We start from the raw sequence: 16,630 nt of genomic DNA, 5'->3' as shown, positions 1-16,630 counted from the left end.
CCACAAGTAAGGATGACGCCGTGGACCGGACACACCTATGTTGGAGAAATTAAATATACACAATCCAGAAAAAATTAATACAATACTCACAGAAAAAAGAATCACCCAGTTGCAGAAAGGTGTATATGAAGTGTGGTACACATATAAAGAGCTGTGTATGCGTGAACCCTAATGGTAACAACACAACATGAGTGTGGATATACTGTAGGTAAAAGTGAAATAAAAATAAAAGAATTGTGTTTAGTGTGATATTATTCAGACTACTGAATAAAAAAACTTTCTCCTAACTTGATTTCATATGGTCACACATTATAACTGTGTTAGATCTGATGGTACCTGTTACTATATAGCCACACAGTTTGTATGAACTATTATATTTTTTTATTCTGTAGTCTGAATAATATCGCACTTAACACAATTCTTTTATTTTATTTTTCATTTCACTTTTACCTATATCCACACTCACGTTGTGCTACCATTATACTCGCCAGAAACACGGGGCATCAAGCTCCATACGTAGCTTGATCAATATGCCCCTTAGTGTGTTATAGATGGATTTTCAAATACTGCATTGAGATCTGATTGGATTGTCTGTCAAGTTCCCACTTGGAAGTCATGTTTTCTACAAGAGGGGATGTGTGAGTATTATTTTGTGTGCTCTATTGGTATGAAGTTTGTTACATAGGGTTGCCACCTGTCCCTTAAAATACAGAACACTTATAAGTTACACATGCTGCAGGGTGTACAGGGAGGAATATGAATAGTGCTGTCCAGAAACACAATACATGTTCCTCCCTGCACACCCTGCAGCATGTGTAACTCATAAGTGTCCAGGAAAACATGGCTGAGGTGGCAACCCTACTGTTACCAGACACTGAAACTTGATAAAAGATAAAAAAAAAAAACAACGGCGCTACTATATTGTATATTCGGACAAAGGGGATAATATAGTCATATGGCCATTAAACCTGTATCGTAATGAAACAGACATACAACTCAGGCATGGTTCCTGTTATCAGAAATTAGGATACAATCCATCCCAGGAATTTCTATACAAATACACAAACATTATCCATATGGCCAAAAATGACAACATAATCACAGCCAAGGAATATCAGTTCCTCAAAGTGACAAATCCAACTGTAGTCACATTTTATTAAATTCATAAAAAATCAAACCCACCCCCTGGACAGATAATTGTTGCTGGCATTAATAGCCTAACTGAAAAGGCAAGTCAGTAAGGAGATTACAGACTCAGAAAGTATCTCTCCCAAATCTCCTCCTATTTGCAAGACACAACTGACGTTCTAATTCAACTAGATGTTATACATCTCACTCTAAACATGTTGCTAGTTACAGCGGATGTAGAATTCCTATACACTTGTATAAAACACAATCTAGGAATACAAGCAGTACACTGGTTCCTAACAATGGGGTCAGAGGAAGATCCAGCACATGATGATTTTATCTTATAACTTTTAAGCTTTGTACTAAAACACAACCTCTTTACATTTAACAACTGTTTTTACCTGCAAACAAGAGGTACCACTATGGGTACAGCATGTGCTTCCACCTATACAAATCTCTTTTTGGGATGCTGGGAGCACAAATACGTATTTTCAGATGCAAATTCATATTTCATGAACCAAATTTCCATCTGGATGCGCTATATTGATGATGTGCTGTTCCTATGGGAAGGCACCAAACCTGAACTGGATCAATTTTTAAACAACTTAAACTCAAACAATCTGAATATCAAATTGACTTATGAAGCGAAACAATTCATTTTTTGGATCTTCAAATCAGCAAGACCAACCAAGGTAGACTATCCACAGATGTCAACAGAAAACCAATAGCTACTAACAGTGTACTACATAGCTCCAGTGCACATGCCCCTAATACCATAAAAACGCCTTACCTACAGGAGATTTTTTAAGGATGAGAAGAAATTCCTCATAAGATCAGAACTACTCACAGAGAGTGAAGTAACTAACAGAAAGACTGTTAGTAAGAGGCTACAGCAAAAGGGCTATTAAAAGAGCAGAACATCGAGCAAAGTCTACCAACAGACAAACATTACTAAAGAAAAAACATAAGTCTAATCAAGAACAGATAAGGTTCATTACAACCTACAATCCAGCAAGTCCACACATTTCAAAAAATCTACAGGACATTTAGCATATTCTGAAATCAGACCCTATATAGTCACGCTTTTTAGGAGGCAAGTTACAGTCAGGATATAGAAGAACACGCAATTTGAAGGATCTTGTAAGTGCCAGCCATATAGAGGGCCCCAAAACAGCAAGTGCATTCACACATGGCTCATTCAAATGCTAAAATTACATGAAATACGTGACCGCTTTAACAAATGCCACAAAATTAATGCTCACATTAATTGCCAAACAGAGGGGTTGTCAATGCACTACGGTGTAAATGTGATAAAATCTACGTGGGCATGACGACCAGAAAAACACGAACAAGACTGAAGAGCACCTGAGAAACATTAAAATGCTGTTGTTTTATAGCCTGATGAAAAAGCCCACTGGAGGCTGAGAAACGCGTCGCTTTTTAATAAAGTATTATTTTTATTATACACTTGCTGTTGTGGTGTATGTCACCATTTACACACTGCTGGGAATATTGGAACAATTTGTGTGGTTGCTGCTGTTCGCTTTGGTGTTCACAGTCAACTGGGCGGCTGTGAGGTCCCAGTACGCTGTTATTGCACCTGGAGGTGCATTCTATCTTGTAAGTGCAATCTTATGGTTTTATATTGCTCTTGTGCAAACCTTATTGGGCCATGTTTGTTTGCCTTTTCTGTATATCTAGGCATCAGACAACAGGCTACTTCCAAGACCTTTGATTGGATCTCTGCTGGAGGATATCAGTGAGCAGGACCACTGCGAGGTTCCAGTCTGCCCTACTAGCACCCAAGGGTGCTTTTTGTTTGTGAGTATATACATCTATCTGCATCTGTGCACATATGCTTTGGTGGTACTAGACCATGGTGGCGCCTCTGTTTCTCTTTCTCTGCAAACATTAAAATGTGTCAAATTACTTAAAAGCAGGAAAACAACTTACATCTGTAGCCTGTCATTTTTGCAATAAACACAACTCTAAACAATGTGATGTAAAATGTTTTGGCATTCAGAAAGTAAAGTTGCGGATAAAAGGTGGTGATTTAGAGATACTCTTACTCAAAGCAGAAAGCAGATGGATTTTCTTACTAAATACAGTATACCCTTATGGACTAAATGGACAAAACAATTTTGCTAATTTCCTTTAAACTTGAGAAACTACATCTATGTACAAGGAATTAAAGTCCTAGCATTAAATATATACACTACCATAACAACGTAAAGTTAAACCCAATTAGGATTCCTGTAGTAACCAGAAACTTTGATTTCCAGAATGAGTTACATGAACATACAATCCCTATTCCTTTCACAGCTCAAGCTAATCCTATTAATATACACACTTCACATTCAAAAGTATAGATCATTTCACAGTAGATTGATAGAACTAAAACTTATGGGGTCAGTTATTCCATTTATGCACAATTCATCAAAATGATGTTAATCATCAGACACGGGATATTACACTTAATTTCATGATCCATAGTGGTTTTCTTCCAACAAATTTCTCCTAACTTGATTTCACATGGTCACACATTATAACTGTGTTAGATCTGATGGTACCTGTTACTATATAGCCACATAGTTTGTATGAAGTATTATATTTTTTTATTCAGTAGTCTGAATAATATCACACTTAAAGGGACATTCAACACCGATGAAAACATTATCCCATAACTTAGATCAAGCAAAAAAAAAGAGCCTGCACCGCATCCTATCTTCAATAACACTAACGTTAGGTGGCTAATCTGAACATTTAGTTAACAACAGCAGATATGGTCGCCAAACTCCGCCCCCTATTACGTAGGAGGCTTCTTGTTTAAACCCATACTCGTTCACAGGGACACTGTTCTATTAGAAATAGAGCAGTGTCTCCGTGAACGCGGCTAAAGAATCTAGCCAAGGATGTGATTCGCATTGGATGAAGAGTTAGAGAAGAAGCCTCCTACGTAACAGGGGGAGGAGTTTGGCGTCCATATCTGCTGTTGTTAACTAAATGTTCATTCAAGATTAGCCACCTAACGTTAGTGTTATTGAAGATAGGATGCGGTGCAGGCTCTTTTTTTTTTGCTTGATCTAAGGTATGGGATGTTTTCATCGGTGTTGACTGCCCCTTTAACACAATTCTTTTAATTTATTTTTAATTTCACTTTTACCTATATACACACTCACGTTGTGTTGTTAACATTAGGGTTCACGCATACACAGCTCTTTATTATCTCATATAATTCTTTACTTCCAGTCCTGGAATGATTATTTAGAAAGCAAGAATATGACCTATTAAATAGGTGTATAAATCAATAATAAACCCTTTTATTTTGAGTATTGGAAATTTCATGTTATACTTTAACCCAATTTCAATACACAATATCCAATGTAAGTGCATTTACTCTACTGATCGCAAGTGGAGTCCCTGAACCGATAAATTGGTAGTTATATACTAGTGCATAGGATTGCAACAATTTCGCTACTTTAAATTACCTTATGAATGTATTGACTCATTAATTTTGATCTGAGCAGAATACATACCCGGATAACAGAGATACCCTCAGGATTCGCTGCCTGGTAATGACGCCTCAAAAGAGGGCATATCCGAACACGCTATAAGAAGCCGTTATTGCAGCGGCGTGCTGAATCCCTTTGAGAAAGCCGTTTAGGCGAAACATGTTAGGGACGTTAGGGTACTGGTGAGGAGTCCTAGGAGCTCCTCTGTTTTAGCTTGCCTTAGGCTATTTTTCTCGATGCAGTTTATTTACATGTAGAAAAATGGGAGAGTTCTGACTGTGAACCAACAATATTCAAACCGCTGGGAGTACTTGCTGTAAACCAGTTAATTCAGTGATTATATTGGCTCAAATCCATATCGCTATACATTGCAACTATATTTGATGCTGCACTTTAGATATCCTATAGATTTCTAGATATGAGCCAACGTAACTACTCACACTGAACTAGGAATGAGTATTAGTTATTCTAGGGTGTCAATTTATCAAGCTATACGGAGCTTGATCCCCCGTGTGCTCCATAACCTGTCCACCTGCTCTGAGGCGGAGGACAGAAATCAACCCGATCAAATACGATTGGGTTGATTGACACTCCCTGCTTCAGGCTCACCAAAAACACAAGTTATGAAGCAGCGGTCTAAAAACCGCTGCTCCATAACCTGTCCACCTGCTCTGAGGCAGCGGACAGACATCGCCGAAAATCAACCCGATCCAATACGATCGGGTTGATAGACATCCCCTGCTGGTGGTATCTCTGTCATCCGGGTATGTATTCTGCTCAGATCAAAATTAATGAGTCAATCGGGTTGATTGACACCCCCTGCTTCAGGCTCACTAGAAACACAATTTATGAATCAGCGGTCTAAAAAACGCTGCTTCATAACCTATCCACCTGCTCTGAGGTGGCGGACAGACATCGCCGAAAATCAACCCGATGCAATACGATCGGGTTGATTGACAACACCCCCTGCTGGTGGCCGATTGGCCGCAAATCTGTAGGGGGCGGTATTGCACCAGCAGTTTACAAGAACTGCTGGTGCAATGATAAATGCCGACAGCGTATGCTGTCAGCATTTATCGATGTGCAGCGGACATGATACGCTACATCATATGATGTCCGCTCGCACTATAATAAATTAACCCCCTGGGCTCAAGAAATCCACTATCTTTCACTTAAAACATACCATTTTCAGTTAAACAACGGTCAAATTTAGGTCACAAACCAGATGATCGATAACTAATTTCACAGCTATCACATTTACCTGGTTTTATTAACCCTTGACTATTGACCACTGTAAAATATGTGAAAACCTATTAAGCATATGTAGTTTACCGTACTATAAGAGACTTCACAACTTCAGTCTCCTGCTATTTAACTACACTATATCCATATTGTTTTTTAAGTGAATATTCCAAGTACTTGTGTCATTCTCTCCGCTTATTACGCCTAATACATTTACTTAAAGGGATAGGAAAGTCAAAATTAAACTTGCACGATTTAGATGGAGCATGTCATTTTAAGACACTTTTAAATTCACTTCTATTTTCAAATGTGCTTCGTTCTCTTAGTATCCCTTGTTAAAAAATGAATACGCATATATCATACACTAGTGGGAGCTGCTGCTAATTGGTGCCTGCACACATTTGTTTCTTGTGATTGGCTAAGTAAATATTTTTAGCTTCCTGTCAGTAGTGCAATGCTGTCCCTTCAGCAATGGATAACAAGAGAATGAAGAAAATGTGATAATAGAATTCAATTGGAAAGTTGTTTAAAATTGTATGTTCTATCTGAATCAATAAAGAACATTTTGGGGTTTACTATCCCTTTAAATAACCTAAGTGTGATTTTATTTACACTTTCTATTTTAAACCTGTTTTTTTTTTATAATAAAAGTTATGTTTTAAATTAGCACAATCCCTCCATATTTCTGGTACAAACCAGTATTACAATGTTAAAGTGCATGTGTGTTACACCATCAGTGTCAAAACTGTTAAACTAAAATTAACCCCTTGAGTGCTGTACATGTAGTCTTCAATAAAGAGCAGGTTTCTTACCTATCTTTATTTATTTGCCATTTGTAACATACTGCATAGCACCTTCATCGACATTACAGACCAACTATTAAAAGCTGTATACTAAGGACAATAAGGGTTAATTATACAATATAGTAGTGCCATTGTTTTTTTTTTACCTTTTAAACAGCTGCAATACATTTACAAGGTGGTGCCTTTTTTTACACATTCAATGCTCTATACAAAACAAGCAGAGGTGTAAATGAGGTAGAAAAGGGTTTTTAACATAAAGAAAGGAATAGTTAGCACTGTCTGAACCTTTACTATTTACTTGATGTGATTAGAGATAACTCACTGGATGCCAAAAAGGAATGTAGTGCAGTACAATTATCTTGTAGGCAGCAGCAACCACATTGGGACATTGCAGCTGTGAAACTTTGGCAATAGCGATATTGGAGTTAGCTTAACAAATCTTGGGAGTCAGGACTCCTAAAAAAAATCCCTGGCTCCTAAATGTATTTATTCTACATACAGCCAAATATATAAATGTCATAAAGGCTCTACAATGTTGACTGTCTCCCCAGTAGCAAGAATTGCTCATACATTGGAAAAAAATAAAGTTAGATTCTTTATAGCTCTAGTTCCTGATTCACTAGTTTTCAAGTAACAGAAATAAGGCAAAGCATTATATATTTATACTGATGAATTCCTCCAGCTAAGTAAATGAAATGAAACTGTGAATCTGCTTAAAAATAAATACATTGGTAACTGTTTTCTGAGGGTGACCACTGCTTCTATTATTCAAGTCTGTGGTGAGATAATGTGCTAAAAGGTGTCTTGTAGACAATACAAATAGACAGTCCTTATGTATTAAGAACATTTCTCTACACTAGCATTTCACTTATTGTATCTTAAAGACTAGGGGGGAGATTTATAATAGGGCGAGCGGTCATGATACGATGTAGCGTATTATGTCCGCTGCACATTGATAAATGCCGACAGCATAGGGTGACCATATTGCCGCTTTAAAAAGGGACACATGAAAAATAAATTTTTAACAGCTGTTTAAAGAAATATTTTGCATAAGAACCCTAACATATGTATTTTTCATATGTGTCACCCTACGACAGCACTGCTGGTGCAATGCCGCCCCCTGCAGATTCGCGGCCGCTAGAAGGGTGTTAATCAACCCGATCGTATTCGATCGGGTTGATTTCAATCCCTGGCCTCAGAGCAGGCGGACAAGTTATGGAGCAGCGGTCACTACTGTTTCCGGCAAGCCTGAAGGCTCACGTGGAAACAGGGGCATCAAGCTCCATACGGAACTTGATAAATTGCCCCCTTAGCATGCATTCAAATCTATCGTTCTTGTGAATATTCTGAAAACCTACCTCAATGAGCGAGTGAATGGAAAAACAGCCTTGAAAAGGTTTTGCTTTGCTTTTTCTGCATAGTTTATTAAAATGAATTTTAACCCTTGATTTTAACGCTTAAATACAACTTACTTTACAGGTGTTGTTTGTTACACACCATTAGATTAATTTAAAACGTACATTTCATAGTGCAGCTTGTTTGTAATACTGCAGGATATAGTCTTAGAATTTGTACCTTTTTAACATACAAATGTTCTTCACATACACACATAAATGTTATTTTTATTATAAATATATTTCTCTCTCTCTCTCTCTCTCTATATATATATATATATATATATATATATATATATATATATATATAAATATATGTATATACCTGTATATCTATTTGCATTAACATTATATATATATATATATATATACATAAGAAGGAATGTAAAATATGCATATAATACTTCATGTTTTGAGCTTTAGGTCTAACACGGTGTTGGTTAGTGCACATTAAGAATTGCTAACCTCAATGAGTGTTATTGAATTATTACATCTAAAATATAAAATATTTTTTTAATTTTTTTTATTATATATACTGTAAAATTTGTAAATAATCCATAGAATATATATATATATATATATATATATATATATATACACAGTATGTATAACTTAATAGTTATTATTAACATTTTTTAATATTTTATATTTCAATAACGAGCATTAAGGTTAGTAATTCTTCATGCACGCTAACACAACACCACATTAGACCTAAATTACAAAACTCGAAACGTGATATGCATATTTTACATTCCTATTTTCTTCACATAGAAAAATGTATTAGTAAATACATATTTCTATATATATGGTAATGTTAATGACAAATAGATATCTATACCTACATATCTATAGGAATAGATATACAGGTATAGGTATATACACACATATATAGAAATATGTATTTACTGGGAAAATAATTACATTGTTCTGTAAGTGAAGAACATTGGAATCTGAAATATTATTATTCCTGTCTGGTTAGCGCGAAAGTGATAAGCGTTAGGATTTTTTTCTTCTGTTCTCTCTATTGAATTCTATGGGGAAAATACATTGTTGCAGTTTTGTTTAGTATGTGTTAAATTTGTTTCACACGCAAACATTTTACTTTCAACTTGTAATATGTGTGTTACCCATTGCATGCAAAAAAACTTAGTTCTAGCGAAGTTTACACTCGAGCGAAAGTGCTAAATAGCTCTCCACTTGTAATCTGGTCCTGTATCTGTATAAGCAACAAAAAAACTAATCCTGTAGTTTTACAGACAAACTATGTCACATAAATTCTCTCTAAGGGACCAATGTTCAAAGGATCATCATAATAGAGATATGTTGTAAAGGTATCTGCATTGCAAATCAAAAGTACATGGGAAATGTTCTAAAAAGATCAAATCAATGTTTGAAGATAATTTCGGAAAGAGGCATTTAAGTACAATTAACTGTGTGATGCGAGGGTCTTTAGCAAGTAGTAGAATTTCCACTGTAGCATTGTCATGTGCAGCAAGAGTTTAATAAAAATGATCAAATTTTTAGACAGTGTGGAATGACAATACAGTTTACCTGTGTAAATTGAAACTTACAAGTCTCAATAAAATAGTTAAAATTGTAAATGAATAATAAACCTGTGTGAGCAGGGGCATTGTGGGTATATTGTGCATGGGTATATAATGTGTTTATATAATATTTATATATATATATATATATATATATATATATACACACACACATACTGAATATACAGTATATATATATATATATATATAAAATAGTGTGTTATGTATTTTAATTAAGCTAGTTATTCAATTTAAGTTTATTTAATATTAAGTTTTTTATTTATAGAAACAAGACTTTGTGTATAGGATAGTAATATCCCACAGAAGAAAGTGGGAGCAACTTTTCCAGTTTACAATAGTTGGCTTTTTAATGTCTGCACTAGGTAAATAGTGTTTTGAAAATAAACACAAGTTTTTTTAATATTGTATATATTGAACTGAGACAATAGTGCAAAATTATAAAGAAAGTTTTTACTGTACAGGGCGGGTTTACTTGCAAAACTGCAATAATAGATTGTGATGAACCCTATTGGGTTCAATGTACTACTCAGCAGAGACTCATTTGAGCCTGCAAACCACAAGTTAAGAAGCAACTGTCATATGAACGAACAGGTTTGGGGTGAGGTGATGGAAATTGACAGGCCCATCTCTCACGTGATTGGTCATATGAGAGCAGGGGGCAGCATTACGCAACAATATCCTTGTGCAATGATAACTGCAGGCAGCAGTCAACAGTATCTGCTGTCCACTTGTCACAGAGATGGAAAGATAGGTCCACAAGTTACCTTGTCAATCTGTCTTTTAGTACATGGGCCTGCCAGTGGTTAATGGATGATAAATATTATGCATATACAAAAAATATTATTTCCCTGATGTGTGCTGGGCAATTAAGAGCTTAAATTACAGTTATACCACAACTAAATTAAAACAGTGATCAAATAATATAGTATTAGTAGGGAGTGCCTATAAGTGAAAGGGCATATGTACGAAGTGCACTTCTTCACAGAAAGGATGGTTGATTTATGCAATAAACTCCCATTAGAGATGTTACAGCAAAATTCAAGAAAGCAGACTTGTTGGATCTATGGTTCTTATCTGCCATCAGAATCTATGTTTGTGTGTTAACTGATACTGAAGTATTCATTTTAATTTTAATTCTTCTTTACTATTGGCTTTATTTTCGTTAAATAAATTATGACACAGTGTAATATGTCATGTGTTGTTGTTCATCTGAGGTTGTATTTACCTAACTTTAAGACCTGCTAAGGACCAGGTGATTGTTATTATGTCCTGATACGTAAAACAATAGAATTCGAAGAGGGTGTACTTTCTTTTTCACATGACTGTATATACATCTATCTGTACCAGGAGGTACACTGGCATGTCAGAGAGACCAAAAGGCAACAAGTTGCCCTGAGAGCAACAGGAAGACAACAGTATTAAAGCGATACTAAACCCACATTTTTCCTTTCATGAATCAGATAGAGCATGCAATTTTAAACAACTTTCTAATTTACTCTTATTATCAAATGTTTTTCTTTCTCTTGCTATCTTTATTTAAATAACAGGAATGTAAAGCTTAGGAGCCGACACATTTTTGGTTCAGAGACACTAATAAGTAAGCGCTATCCAGGATGCTGAACCTAAAATGGGCTGGCTCCTAAGCTTTACATTCCTGCTTTTTAAATAAAGATAGCAAAAGAACGAAGAAAAATTGTTAATAAGAGTAAATTAGAAAGTTGCTTAAAATGGCATGCTCTGTCTGGATCATGAAAGAAAACATTTGGGTTTAGTATCCAGTTAAGAAGGGTCCACCTGTTCAAGCCAAGAACACAAAGTTAAAAAGAATTGAAGATGGCAAGAAGAGGGCAGAAATATATAGGGGGACACTGCCAATAGTTTTTACCTGGGTTATAAATGCAGTGCTTCCTGAATGCAACGTGTTAATTTCAGGGAAGTTGCTAAAAAAAAAAATTTAATGTTGCTCATTAAAATCATATTGAGATTATTTCGAAGAAAATGTTATCCAACAATTAAAGAAATGAATACACAGGCAATGACTAGCAATATCATTATCGTGCCAAGAAAGGTTTTGCAGAGCATAAGAGGATTGCCTTCTTAATCCCTTGGCTACCACAGAGTGCTATAACGCTTTGCTGTGCAATGTGTTGTTGACATCTCTGACAGCCGCGGAGTTAAGCATACATTGCAGAATTACACACAGATTCATGGTATTATATACACAGACATTTAACACGGCCCAAAAGTATTTATTTTTGTTCCGTAAGGGTTCAAATTGCATTTACCTTCTATATTTTACGGCAGAAAAACTTTACAGCTATACTATCGAAGACAATGTTTATGCACTAGATTACCAGAATTCACAATAAAAGACATACTGAGGCATATTTATCAAGCTCCGTATGGAGCTTCATGCCCCGTGTTTCCGGCGAGCCTGAAACACAAGTTATGAAGCAGCGGTCTAAAGACTGCTACTCCATAACCTGTCCGCCTGCTCTGAGGCCGCAGACAGAAATCAACCCTATTCAATACGATCGGGTTGATTGACACCGCCTGCTGGCGCAAATCTGCAGGGGTGGCATTGCACAAGCGTATGCTGTCGGCATTTATCGATGTGTGGCGGACATGATCCACAATATCGGATCATGTCTGCTCGCACATTAATAAATAGGCTCCACTGCCTCCAACAGAGGTTTCAAAAGGTACTGAGGTTCATCTATGCAATTTATCCAGGAAAGATTATGTTAAATAAATTTGAGCTACGTTTAAGCAGTATTGTTAGTCTACGAGACAACCTAATTACTCTATGATCATACTTTAACTCTCCAGAGCTGGCAAAATATGCAAAGATCAGGATTAAATTTGTCATTAGTGAAAGTAGGAAACAATCTAGGGGCCACTTCATTAATTGGAGCACCTGGGTAGTCAGGAGTTAACACTAATATGTTTCATCTAATGCTGTAATCCACTCAATATTGATTTACAATCTGTTGTCTGATTATTATTATTATTTTTAACATAGCACTAGGTGAATTTATATTTGTTTTATCAGATTTTTAAAAGTTACATAGCTTACTGGGCAAAAATGTGACAAGAAAACCAACTGGACTTGCTGTGGAAAGGTTCTTTTTTTCCACTCTCACTAATAACTAATTACGAGAGGAGAATGGCAGAATGCTTTCCCTATTGGCAGAATGAGGTAAGACCAGTTGATCACCAGCACCACTGGCTAAAATAAAATATTGTCCATGGATGGGGGAAGAGCAGAGGTGGTTCTAGACCATTAAAGGACAACAAAGTCTACTTCCAGGGGTGAGGCGAGTGGGACCTCATATTCCTACTACCTACATATACCTTAATTTAGACTCCCCTTCTCACTCCACTACCTCCCTCCTTGCTCTGCATGGATCATTGGATGTGTAAAGATACTGCTTGGTACCTTTTGAAGTTTTAGAGTGCTATTGTAATTAATGCTGATGCAAAGCATCCCCCAGCACTAGTCAAGAAATGCCACTCAAGAGGTTATTACATCAACTACCTCCCTCCTCACTCCCTAAAAATATTAGTCCTCTTGTATCAATGATGAAGGGCATTGGATTTAATTGACTAAGAGGTCACATGCTCTTCTAATTTGCTAGTTATTACCATGGCAGCTGTCTCTTTAGTCTCTTTAGTCTTCATGGCAATGTATATAAAAGGGATTGATGCTATTTCAGATACAGTATCTCCATTCTACTGATAAAGAACAGAAAACTAGATTAAGAGTTTTGCGTTACGGTGCAGTACTACTTGTAATGCTGAAAAATTGGCCATTATGCTGGAATGGCCAGAAACGCATATTACGAGTAGTGTTGGTATAGCTGTAATGCAAGCATTTTAGTCTGTAAGGCAACGTCCATTCCACACTCAAAAATTACGTTTTTGTGCGGGATTTGTTTAATAGCGCCAGTACAGGTTGTGCGTTCAGGCTAAAATGCTTGCGTTACAGCCTATACCGACACGATCCAAACCTCCATCTGAGAGCAGTAGTTATGGATTTTGTGTAACAAAAATGTTTCACAAAACTCATAACTAAAGTGTTACAAAGTACACTAACACCCATAAACTACCTATTAACCCCTAAATTGACACCCTCCCGCATTGCAAACACTATATTATACCTATTAACCCCTAATCTGCCGCCCACCCACATAATGACTAATAAATAAAGTTATTAACCCCTAATCTGCCGCCTACCCACATCACCAACACTATTAAAATATATTAACCCCTAAGCCGCCACTCTCCGACATTGGTGACACTAATAAAATTTATAAATCCCTAATCCGCCGCTCCCCGACATCACCAACGCTATAATAAAGTATTAACCCCTAAACCTCCAGCCCCCCACATAGTAACTACTAAACTAAACCTATTATCCCCTAGACCGCCGGACCCCCACATTGCAAAACACTATTAACCCCTAAACCTAACACCCCCTAAATTTAAATTAAAACTACAATATAACTATATTTAAATAAATAAAAAACATACCTGTGAAATAAAACTAAACCTAAAATTAAACTAAAAAATGAATCTAACTATAAAAAAATACTACCAATTAAAAACATAAACTACAAATTTAAAAAACCTAACACTACGAAAAATATAAAAAAATATAAAATTACAAAAAATAATAAACACTAAATTACGAGAAATTAAAAACACTAAGCTTACAAAAAATAATAAACGAAATTATCAAAAACTATTAACCCCTAATCTGCTGCCCACCCACATAATGACTAATAAATAAAGTTATTAACCCCTAATCTGCCGCCTACCCACATCACCAACACTATTAAAATATATTAACCCCTAAGCCGCCACTCTCCGACATTGGCAACACTAATAAAATTTATAAATCCCTAATCCGCCGCTCCCCGACTTCACCAACGCTATAATAAAGTAACCCCTAATCTGCCGCACACCCACATAATGACTAATAAATAAAGTTATTAACCCCTAATCTGCCGCCTACCCACATCACCAACACTATTAAAATATATTAACCCCTAAGCCGCCACTCTCCGACATTGGCGACACTAATAAAATTTATAAATCCCTACCCACATCACCAACACTATTAAAATATATTAACCCCTAAGCCGCCAGTCACCGACATTGGCGACACTAATAAAATTTTAAATCCCTAATCCGCCACTCCCCGACATCGCCAACGCTATAATAAAGTAACCCCTAATCTCCACCCACCCACATAATGACTAATAAATAAAGTTATTAACCCCTAATCTGCCGCCTACCCACATCACCAACACTATTAAAATATATTAACCCCTAAGCCGCCACTCTCCGACATTGGCGACACTAATAAAATTTATAAATCCCTAATCTGCCGCTCCCCGACATCGCCAACGCTATAATAAAGTATTAACCCCTAAACCTCCAGCCCCCCACATAGTAACTACTAAACTAAACCTATTATCCCCTAGACCGCCGGACCCCCACATTGCAAAACACTATTAACCCCTAAACCTAACACCCCCTAAATTTAAATTAAAACTACAATATAACTATATTTAAATAAATAAAAACATACCTGTGAAATAAAACTAAACCTAAAATAAACTAAAAAATTAATCTAACTATAAAAAAATACTACCAATTAAAAACATAAATTACAAATTTAAAAAACCTAACACTACGAAAAATATAAAAAAAATATAAAATTACAAAAAATAATAAGCACTAAATTACGAAAAATTAAAAACACTAAGCTTACAAAAAATAATAAACGAAATTATCAAAAATAAAAACAATTACGGCGGTGACTGTATGAAGAGGACGCTCCACGCATGATGGGATCCACTTCCAGGATAGCTCCACTCCGCGCCACCGGGATAAAGATAGAAGATGTCCCCAAGATGGATGAAGGTGTCGCCGCCTGGATGAAGACTTCTCACCGCCTAGATAAAGATGGATGTCCGGACTTCAGAAACCGTGAGTAGATTTTATGGAGTTAGTGTTAGGTTTTTTGTTTTGTTTTTTTTTGGGGGGGGGGGTTTAGATAAGGGATGGGCACTTGTAAAAGAGCTGAATGCCCTTTTAAGAATGTTTTAGAGTTAAGTTTTTTATTTTGGGGGGTTGGTTGGGTGGTGGGTTTTACTGTTGGGGGGACTTTGTATTTTTTTACAGGTAAAAGAGCTGTTTAACTTAGGGCAATGTCCTACAAAAGGCTCTTTTAAGGGCTATTGGTAGTTTATTGTAGGTTGGGGGGGGTTATTTTGGGGGGCTTTTTTATTTTTATAGGGCATTTTTATATTAGGTGTAATTGATTTTATTTGTGATAATTTTGTTTATTATTTTTCGTAAGCTTAGTGTTTTTTATTTTCCGTAATTTAGTGTTTATTATTTTTTGCAATTTAAGATTTACATTTTTTTCGCAGTGTTAGGTTTTTTTAAATTTGTAATTTAAGTGTTTAATTGGTAATATTTTTTTTATTTTATTACAATAGTTATGTTAGGTTAATTTATAGTTTAATTTTCGGTTTATTTTTATTTCACAGGTAAGTTTTTATTTATTTTAAGATAGTTATATTGTCATTTGAATTTAAAGTTAGGGGGGTGTTAGGTTTAGGGGTTAATAGTTTAATTTAGTGTTTTGCAATGTGGGGGGCTGGTGGTTTAGGGGTTAATAGGTCTATTTAGTGGCGGCGATGTGGGGTGCCGGAGTTTTCGGGGTTAATAGGTTTATTTAGTAGCGGCGATGTGGGGGGGCCGGAGGTTTAGGGATTAAAAGCTTTATTTAGTAGCAGCGATATGGGAGGCCGGAGCTTTAGGGGTTAATCATTTAATTTAGTGTTGGCGATGTCGGGAGCGGCGGATTAGGGGTTCATAACTTTTATTAGTGTCTGTGATGTCGGGGGCGGCGGAATAGGGGTGTTTAGACTAGGGGTTTATTTTAGGATGTAGCTTTTTTTCCCCATAGA

General features: G+C 36.2%; 1 protein-coding gene across 1 annotated transcript in view; it reads right to left on the bottom strand.

Moving 5' to 3' along the window:
• Positions 1 to 16,630, bottom strand: part of TMEM132B (transmembrane protein 132B) — an 847,178-nt gene that overhangs the window by 584,455 nt on the left and 246,093 nt on the right. The window contains exons 3-4 of the mRNA XM_053701851.1: positions 14,927 to 14,940; positions 6,282 to 6,300 (exon numbers count right to left, since the gene is read on the bottom strand). Coding sequence (XP_053557826.1) covers positions 6,282 to 6,300; positions 14,927 to 14,940 — 33 coding nt within the window. The remainder of the gene's footprint in view (positions 1 to 6,281; positions 6,301 to 14,926; positions 14,941 to 16,630) is intronic.

The sequence above is a fragment of the Bombina bombina genome, chromosome 2, assembly GCF_027579735.1.
Source record: "Bombina bombina isolate aBomBom1 chromosome 2, aBomBom1.pri, whole genome shotgun sequence".
NCBI classification, from domain to species: domain Eukaryota; kingdom Metazoa; phylum Chordata; class Amphibia; order Anura; family Bombinatoridae; genus Bombina; species Bombina bombina.
Note: the sequence above shows the minus strand (reverse complement) of the source record. Positions and strands in the feature narration are given on the sequence as shown.